Source organism: Felis catus, chromosome E1 (assembly GCF_018350175.1).
Source record: "Felis catus isolate Fca126 chromosome E1, F.catus_Fca126_mat1.0, whole genome shotgun sequence".
NCBI classification, from domain to species: Eukaryota; Metazoa; Chordata; class Mammalia; order Carnivora; family Felidae; genus Felis; species Felis catus.
The window spans coordinates 37,982,577-37,991,786 of record NC_058381.1 but is presented as its reverse complement, the minus strand read 5'-3'; the positions used below and the strand labels follow the sequence as shown (position 1 = coordinate 37,991,786).

The following is a 9,210-nucleotide window of genomic DNA, read 5'->3' as shown; positions in this document are numbered from 1 at the left end:
TCCACCTGCCTGGATGGAGTCAGGCCAGGCTTATTGGTTTCTTAGATGAGAGGGGAGCCTGGCCTGGGTGCCAGTGTGTAGGGAGCACTGGAACAGGAGCCAGGCAGTTTCCACTCCTAGGACTGCCACTGTGTTACTGCATGACCTTGGCTAAGTCACTTCTTTCCGAACTTCTTCATCTGGAAAATGAAAGGATTGGACAAGACGCCTTCTAAGATCCCTTCTACTTCCGCAGTTCTAGGTGTCTGCATGTGACCTTGGGTGACTTTTCCTAAGACCTGGTGATTTTCTAGTGGGGAGTGGGGCTAATTTCATGTGCAGGAAAGGCAGAGCAGAGAATGCTGTCGTGGGGCATCTGAAGGAGCAGAGACCTCTGGGTTATCAAAGACAGCCGGTTTTGCAGAAGAAAATCAAAACAACACAAAACAAAAACAAGAGAGCCCTAAAGTGCAGAGAGCTTCCAGAAAAAGACTGGCTAGAATGGAGAGATGGGGGTGGTCTCTAATTAGTAGGGGCTTTGAAGAAGAGGAAAGACAAAGGTCAGGCTTGACTGGCAGGGAGGAGCTGGCGCTGGGTGCTGACCCGAGCTCCTTTCTTGCCGCTGTGGCCAAGACCCGGATCCCCAGGGGCCAGGATGGGCTGCCCAGCCATCATGCCCTTGCAGAGAACAGTGGTTTGGGGACAAAAGGTGTTGAATGACTTGGCTGCGGTTGGGCATGGGGGACAGGGCACAGGTCCGCTGTGGTGGTGTCAGTGGGACTGACCTGTTAAGAGCTCCACAGAGGCCACTTCCAAACGGCCCTTGGCTCCCTTTTCTGCTTCACGGAACTTCTCTGTCTTTCTCCCTCACGCTGTTTCCCATCTCCCAACCTCTTCCCTAGCGTGATGACAGCCAGAAGTCCAGCCACCGTCCCCCCTCTTCCGTCTCCTTCCCCGCGATACACCTGCCAGTTGCAGCTGGGAAGGAATTGGGTGTCAGGTGTGGGGGGCGAACAGTGGGGGAACCAAGCTCCTGTTTACGGTTGTTCTTGGCACCTGCTGGCAGGGCCCTGCAGGTAACCATGGCAATCAGGTGAGGAGCCAATCAGTGCTTCTCCCCACCCCCAGCCCCAGAGGTAGCAGTCTGAGGCCCCTGGGGATAGGGTGGGGGGAGCTGGGAGTGCGGGCGAGGGGGGCCTGCTCTTACACCAGACGAGGAGGAATATTTCTATACAGTCAGCTCCACAGCTCCCTCCTTCTCCCGCGCGTCTAGAAAGGAGCTTGAGAGATGATCTTGGCCCGAATTCGCACAAATGCTCGCGGAAGTGAGAGGGTAAAGGTCACGGCCCCTTGCCTAGGAACTCCTGCGTGTTGAGGCCACAGTCTACCCGGCAGGACCTGCATGCAAGTTCTTAAGAGCCAGTGTGTGTTGTGAAAATCCAGCCAGTGTGTGAATGAGGTGACCGAGGCAGTGGGAAGCGCCTGTGTGTTTTGTGTGTACGTACGTGTGCGTACGTGAGAGGGAGAGACGGAGCCGGGTGTGAGATGCGCTAATAGCAACCAGCATCGACCAGAATGTGTTGTTTCTGTCTGTGCATGCACACAGAGGTTCATTTGGATACACACGCACAAACGCACACACGCACACACGCACACACGCACAGGTCAAGCAGTCGTACAAAGTAGTTTTGGAAGCCCAGACATCACGTACACATCCAATGGATATTACACACACTCAGCGAGACAGCCACTTGGAGTTTGTTCTCTCCTCTGGATGGTTGTAATAATATTTGGGCATCTTGCCAGGGACAGGGTTACTATGGAAACGACCAAACAGTGGAGTAGCCAGCAAGCCTTCTGCGTAATTGTCAAGGGGGGAACCTTTGCAGGGAGGCGGGCCTAGGCCGCCCTCCTTGGGACAGGAGCCCCTTTCCTTCCCTAGGCCGCTGTGTCTCCGCTGGCTCTCTGGGCTTGCTTGGTCCCCTCTGTCTGCCCTGCAGACTTGGTGTCTCTCCCGCGTGTGGCCTTTGTGTCTGTCTCTCCATCTCTTTGGGTCTCTGGCCAGCCTCTGTTGGCTGTTTGGGTCCTGGCCAAACTCATCCTGGGGTCTCTATAGAAACTGTTGATCCTGGCTGTGAATTTCTGGTCCTAGAAAACCCAATATGGTGGCTTTAGAAATCTCTCTGGAAAGGAGAGAAGGGGGTATGTTGTGAAGGAGTCATTGGGGCTTGGCCACTCTCCCAAGCCCCACGCCTTGGGCTTTTACTCTGGGAAAGAGGAGGGAGGGAGGGAGGGAAGGGCCTTCCCTTCTAGGTGCAGGTTTGGTTTTTATACCGAGAAGTTAGGCATATCAGCCAATTCAGAGTTGGGCTCTGACTGACCTCCCAGGTCCCTGCCAAGGCCTGGCTGGGTGCTCGGGGCTGCTGCAGAGAGAACTTTCTGCCCAGCTTTGGCGGGCATATCTCTGAGAGCCTGTGATGTGTCACTGGACAGCCTGGGGACAGGCAGCCGGAGTGGCAGCAGTGTCCACGTGGAGAAATTGGCTGTGTGTGCCTGGGAGGGAGGTCCCGGACTGCGTGTGGGACCGGGGGACTTGCACGGTGGGCCGTCCAGCGGGGACTGTGCAGAAGGGGCAAGAGCAGTCTTTTTTGCCCAGGCTCTTTGCCACTACCTGCAGGGTCGGGGCTGGGGTCAGGCTGGAGCTGCGTGCTCCCAACTTCGGGCGTGTAAGGACCATCCTCCGTGTTTCCTGCCTGAGCGCCAGGCCTGGCACCTGCATGGCCAGCGTATGGTGGACCTCCAGGGAGCCACTCCGGGCCCAGTCTGGATGTAGAGCTAGGAGGACGAGGTGGTGGGGTGCTCCCTCTAAACCTAGGGTATCCCGTGGCCACAGTGTTCCCGGGACTGCCTTCCTGGGGGAAGGGTGATGGGGTGGAAGGAGGGGAGGATGGAGTAGAAAGACTGAGGCAGGGGCCTTGCACCTGGGTAGAGGGGGGTCTAAGTGTCCTCAGCTCCTAGCACTCACTTCAGTGAATGTGGATTGGGATCAGGGACATTTTGAAAAACTCTGTTCTCTTCAATTTTCCTGCCTCCTCTGGAGAGTTGGTCTAACTTCATCTTTCCTCCTGCCCTTGAGATGGAGCCCGATGGTGTCGCTCAAGGTGGCACGCGTCTCCAGAGCCCCCGTACCCGGTGAATACTCAAGAGGGGCCAGGAGGAGCCAACCCCATGCACGTAGCCAGTCTGGCCTCGGAGGCAGAGAGCAAAAGCCTTGCGCTTCGGGACAGACGCTGGGTGGTGTGGACTGTGGGAGGGGCTCTTGGGCCTCTGGGTTTCTGATTCCACTTTCATTTCTCAGGGTGACGCTCCCCAGGCCCCCTGCCCCCCACCCCGGCATCATGCATCGGACCACACGGATCAAAATCACAGAGCTGAACCCTCACCTCATGTGTGCCCTCTGCGGGGGGTACTTCATCGACGCCACTACCATCGTGGAGTGCTTGCATTCCTGTGAGTTGGGCAGAGGGGCCGCTGCTCAGGACGGGCAGTCTTTGGCCAGGTCGGAGGGGCACTGCCTGGGGAGGGCAGAGCACAAGGCCCTGCCCTGGAGAGCACACGCATCCGTGCACCCCGTGGCGGTCCCTGGCCGCAGAGAGACTCCTGAGGGGCAGGGGGGAGACGGGAGGGGTCAGCCCGGAGGTTTATTTCAGGAGCTTTCACCTACCTGACCCCTCGGTTCCCTCCTCCATCCTCTGGCTGGAGCTGCAGCCCCTGAAGATGCACGTGCCCCCCCACGTGCACACTGGGCTTGGTGGCAGAGGTCCAGGACCCTGGGAGGTGTCCAGCAGGCGGGCTGTTGTTTTGTACTCCATCGGACTTGGGGCTCCCCTTCTGCTTGGTACATGACACTGGCCTGACACCCGCACGCACGCACTCCCACGGCCCCTCCTCCCCCAAGGACGGAGGAGGGGTGAGACCAGGACCACGTTGAGCCTTTGAATGGGCTGAGCTGCGGGGACAAGGTGGAGAGGAAGGGATACCTGAATCTGAGCAGAGGCCGTCGGGGGCTGGTCCTGGATCACGAAGGGGGCTCTGACTCTCCTTTCTTTCTCCACCCCCCCCACCCCCAAGTCTGCAAAACCTGCATCGTGCGCTACCTGGAGACCAACAAGTACTGCCCCATGTGTGATGTGCAGGTCCACAAAACCAGGCCGCTGCTGAGCATCAGGTGGGCCCGGCACTGTCCCTCCCGCCCACGCGGACTCTCTGGGTCATCTGCCCTCTGTCCCTCAGCCCTCTTTGCATCCTATAGCCAAGGTGGCAGGTGGGGGAGAAGCAAGGCCCCTCCCCTCCCTCTGTGTCGTATCCGGCTTGTCTAGGCTGAGAAGTACTAGAGGGGTAAAGACCGTGCCTCTGGGGACCCTGGTGCCTGTGCCCCGGATCTAAGGAGGGGAGGTGGGAATAAGGGTTCCTGGCTGGGGAGAGCAGGGTGAGGTGGTTGCTGACGGGACTCCATGCTTTTTCCAGATCTGACAAAACCCTGCAAGACATCGTCTATAAACTGGTCCCTGGGCTTTTTAAAGGTATCTACCCCTGTTTCATCCTGCCCACAGCCCCACGCTTCCCTGCCTAGTGCTCCATCCTCACCCTGCTTTCCTCTTCCAGATGAGATGAAGCGGCGGCGGGATTTCTATGCAGCGTACCCCCTGACTGAAGGTGAGCGTGTTCGCTTGCCTGTTCCCCCGAGCAGGTGGTGCCGCCCCGGGCTGTCCGCCCTGCACGTGCCGCCGCGTCACCGCCCCGGCCCAGAGGATGGTTGCGCTCACCACCCCCACCCCGAGCTGTGAGATCCAGGGTCCTTGGTGGGGCTCCTGTCCCCGTCCTAGGCCAGCCCCTCAGCTCTCTCTCCTTCTGCAGTCCCCAACGGCTCCAATGAGGACCGCGGCGAGGTCCTGGAGCAGGAGAAGGGAGCTCTGAGCGACAACGAGATCGTCAGCCTCTCCATCGAGTTCTACGAAGGTGTCAGGCAAGTCTGAGCCACGCCTGGTTTTGGGGGTCCTAGGTTGGGTCGCCCCTCTCTCCCACCCTGGCCCCCTTCCCCTAGCAGGAGAAGGTGTCTCCAGGAAGGTCTTCTGGATGTGTGTGTTGGGGGATCCTGCCTGCTTCAGGGGTTCCCTAGCTTCATTGTTTCTCCTCCCCCAGGGACCGGGAGGAAAAGAAGGGTCCTCTGGAGAATGGGGATGGGGACAAGGAGAAGGTGAGTGCTGGGGACCTGCCTAGGGGTGGGATGCGGACTGGGAGAGAGTGCCTGGGGCGGACCCCAGCCCTTGGGTGCTTCTCCCTCAGCAGACGGGGGTGCGGTTCCTGCAATGCCCAGCAGCCATGACTGTCATGCATCTCGCCAAGTTTCTTCGCAACAAGATGGATGTGCCCAGCAAATACAAGGTGAGTCCCTGGGCCCTCTCAGAAACCGAGTGCCCGTTGTGTGGCTGCATCTGGCAATCTGTGCATCCCAGCCACTGTTCTGAGCAGGCTGGGTGACACGAGGACCTGCGTGGTTGTGTAATTGAGCTGAGTAGAAGGGTAATTGAAACCAAGATTAGGGTGGAGTAGTCTTTGTCTGTTGAAGCCAGTGTACAGAGATGCACGGGAACCAAGACGGAGTGTACGTGTGTGTGTGTGCATATGTGTGCACATGTGCATGCTTGCATGTTCAGAACTGTGGCAGAGGTATGTGTGCAGAAATATAGGGGGTTGTCTGGGGCCATCTGGCTGAAGGAAGGCCAGTCTGAAATTCCACTGGAGGTCTTGGACAGCACTTCTCAAATTCGAATACGTCACTGGTTCTCTAAAGATCTTGTTAAAGCATAGATAGGTTCTGCATTTCTAGCAGGTTCCCAGGTGTTGCCAATACTACTGGTCTGTGTACCACACTTTGGGTATCAAGGCTCTAGGACAACGGATCCCAAACTTTGCTGCAGATCAGAATCGTGTGGGAGGCTTTAAAACTTGACTCATGTCATACCAATTAAATCAGAATCTCTGGTGAGATCCAAGCATGTGTTGTTGTTTTTTTTAAATTTTTTGTTAATGTTTATTTTTGAGAGGGAGAGACACAGAGCGTGCGTGGGGGGAGGGACAGAGAGAGAGAGCGGGTGCAGAATCTGAAGCAGGCTCCAGGCTCTGAGCTGTCCTCACAGAGCCTGATAGGGGGCTTGAACTCACGAACGGCCAGATCATGACCTGAGTTGAAGTCGGACGCTCAACCGACTGAGCCACCCAGCTGCCCCAAGCATGTGTTTTTTTTTTAATGCGTCCAGGGTCATTCCACTGCAGCCTGGGCAAGAGCCAGTGCTCTGCGAGATCTTTCTCACCTGGGCTTTTTCTTTGCCCCCCCCCCCCGCCCCCCCTTTATCTCTGGAGGACCTGCCAGAGATTGAGGGATTCAGACAGCTGTGTGGGTGGCGGGAGGCAGGGGTTGTTAATGATGTGGGTATCTTCTCTGGATCCTTCCTTCTCCGTCTGGTGGTCTGGAGTTCGGTTGGGACAAGCCTGACCGGGAAGTCAAACCCACCGCGAAACCCCAAAGTAGTAAGGGAATACCTGCAAGTCCCTCCTCCCCATCGCCCACTTCCCACCCCTAGCTAGGAGCCTCTCTGCCAAATGGCTGGAGCCTTGAGCCTGAACCGGGTAATGGTGTTCTCCATCTCCTCCTCCAGGTGGAGGTTCTATACGAGGACGAGCCACTGAAGGAGTACTACACTCTCATGGATATAGCCTACATCTATCCCTGGCGGCGGGTGAGCTGGGTGGGAGGGTGCAGGGCGGGGACAGGGCCGGGAGGGGAGCCCTGCAGGGTCTGGCATTGGTCTGTGGCCACAGTGACCACATAGTGACCAGTAATCACGGTTCATGCCTTGTCCCATGAGCTGGGCACGTCCAGGGTGGTCTGCCACAGCAGGCCGGCCGCTTCCGGCCGTCTTCCGATGATGGCCTCCCACACTCTAAAGGGAAAAAGGACCCTTTGGCAGATGACATGCCCTGATTTGGGGCAGAAAGCAGGGTCGGGTGGCCGTGGAGGAGCGGATGCTGCTTCCTGCCTCCCAGCCTCTCTCCTCTCCGGTCCCTGGCCTTGCACGTTCTGTCTGCCTCTCTGGGTCTTTGTGTGCCCCTGTATCTCTGGCCTTGCTTGGTCAGTCTTGTTTGCCTATCTGCTCCTCTCCAAGGCCCGGACCCCGTTCCTCTATCTGGCCACTGTGGGGTGAGGGTTGGGTAGCTTCCTGGGTGGCCTCTTTCTCCCGACACCCTCCCCTTCACTGCCTCTCTGCCCCCTCTCCCTGCAGAATGGCCCTCTCCCCCTCAAGTATCGGGTCCAGCCGGCCTGCAAGCGGCTCACCTTGCCCACAGCACCCACCCCCTCGGAGGGCACCAACACCAGCGGGGCATCTGAGTGTGAGTCAGTCAGCGACAAGGCTCCCAGCCCTGCCACCCTGCCAGCCACCTCCTCCTCCCTTCCCAGCCCAGCCACCCCCTGCCATGGCTCTCCCAGCTCCCACGGGCCCCCGGCTACCCACCCTACCTCCCCTACTCCCCCTGCGACAGCCAGTGGGGCCACCACAGCTGCCAACGGGGGTACCTCGAACTGCCTGCAGACACCATCTTCCACCAGCAGGGGGCGCAAGATGACTGTCAACGGAGCTCCTGTGCCCCCCTTAACTTGAGGAAAGGGACCCTCTCCCTCCTTTTCCAGCCATGCCTCTCCACCCCTCCACTTTTTCTGGGCCCCTTTTCCACCTCTTCTACTTGCCCCAGCTCCTCCCGCCTTAGGGGTGGGGGGCGGGTTTTATAAATAAATCTATATATATATGTACATAGGAAAAACCAAATATACATACTTATTTTCTATGGACCAACCAGATTAATTTAAATGCCACAGGAAACAAACTTTATGTGTGTGTGTATGTGTGGGGGGTGGAGTGTTCATTTTTAGGGGGTCTTGTGTAATTTGCCCTGCTCTTATTTTGGGGGTGTCTGGCGGTGGACCCGAAGGGCCACTTGAGGCTCAGTAAAGCTCTACTCCATCCTCCTGTTTCCCAAGGCAGATGGGGTGTTGGGGGAGCCCCACCAGCCCCCAAAGCTTTAGGCACAACTCCAGCCGGCTGTGAACGGGGTCTACCCTCTCTCTTTCCCCATTTTGGCTGCTGTCCGGCCCCACCAGCACCCCCCCCCCCATTGTTGAATGTCCAGAGACTTGCTAAGACAGTGCCTTTTACAAATGCAGTCTATCCCCTGGTTCGGAGGAGTGAGTGGGTGGTGGAGATGGCATCTCCCTTACCTCCTCCTCTTGCAGTGGAAACTTTGTGCAAAGAATAGATAGTTCTGCCATTTTCTTTTTTTTCCTGTGTGTGTGGCCTTTGCATCGTTATCTCGTGGAAGAGAAGATTCGGGCCACGGGAGGCCTCAGCCCTTGAAATTCCACTGTGGCTTTAGCAATGTGAACTGCTTCACCCCGTTCTGCCCCTGCCCCCCACCCCACCCCGAAACTCTGACTAGCAAGGCTGGGAGGAAAGTCCCATCTGGGGGCCTGGAGTGCCGTGGAGAGGCGGAGTGGGGCTAACCTCAGACAAGCACAGACCCCAGATTGTGCCAAAGGCCAGCAGCCCTCCAGTCCCCTCCCCACCCCCAGCTGAGGCAGAGTCAAGAAAGAGCGACAGAGGCATCTAAAAGCACAAGAAGACAGAAGCCTGTAGGCTCTGACCTCTGCTCCGTCCCGCGAGGTCAGTGGACTGCCCCCTGAAGGGCAGACCCCACCAGATTCCTGCCCACCTGTTTTCCCTCCAGTGTACATAGCTCAGATCGGGGAGGAGGTGAGGAGGCTAGACTCCCTTGCAACCTAGGTGTTTGGGGTTGGGAGCCCCCCCCCCCCCCATCAGGTTTGTCTGTGTTTGCACCTTGTCCTGTGTCTGAGGTGCTGTGACTGTACCCTCCTGCCCTGGGACATTTGTATCTCCTGGCTTTGTAATAAATGCTGCATACTCTCTGGACCTGTAGTTCTTTGGGGGACAGGGAAAGTGGCGGGGGGGTCCTTTGCCCTCCTCCTCGTGTCTCTCGTCTCTGGGCTCAGCCTGCCTTGGGAGACCCCGTATGGAATGAATGTGAGCTGCTCCCTCCCTATGGCCAGTGGGGTGCCCCATCCCAGGTTAAGATCCCGAGCTGGGGTAGGCCACGCGC

The 9,210-nt window shown here is 57.8% G+C and overlaps 1 protein-coding gene across 2 annotated transcripts; it reads left to right on the top strand.

Annotated features, from left to right (window-relative positions):
• Nucleotides 1–2,292: 2,292 nt before the first annotated feature.
• Nucleotides 2,293–9,019, top strand: PCGF2 (polycomb group ring finger 2). 2 transcript variants are annotated; one of them, XM_019817798.3, is made up of 9 exons: nucleotides 2,293–3,489; nucleotides 4,111–4,207; nucleotides 4,507–4,562; nucleotides 4,645–4,695; nucleotides 4,897–5,005; nucleotides 5,182–5,236; nucleotides 5,326–5,424; nucleotides 6,699–6,779; nucleotides 7,323–9,019. In XM_019817798.3, the coding sequence occupies exons 1-9, from the start codon at nucleotides 3,126–3,128 to the stop codon at nucleotides 7,698–7,700; spliced, it is 1,290 nt and encodes a 429-aa protein (XP_019673357.1). In that variant the 5' UTR covers nucleotides 2,293–3,125; the 3' UTR covers nucleotides 7,701–9,019. The 2 variants fall into 2 exon arrangements, with proteins under 2 accessions (XP_019673357.1, XP_019673356.1); XM_019817797.3 differs by having other exon boundaries at nucleotides 3,338–3,489; nucleotides 5,329–5,424.
• The last annotated feature ends 191 nt before the right edge of the window (nucleotides 9,020–9,210 follow it).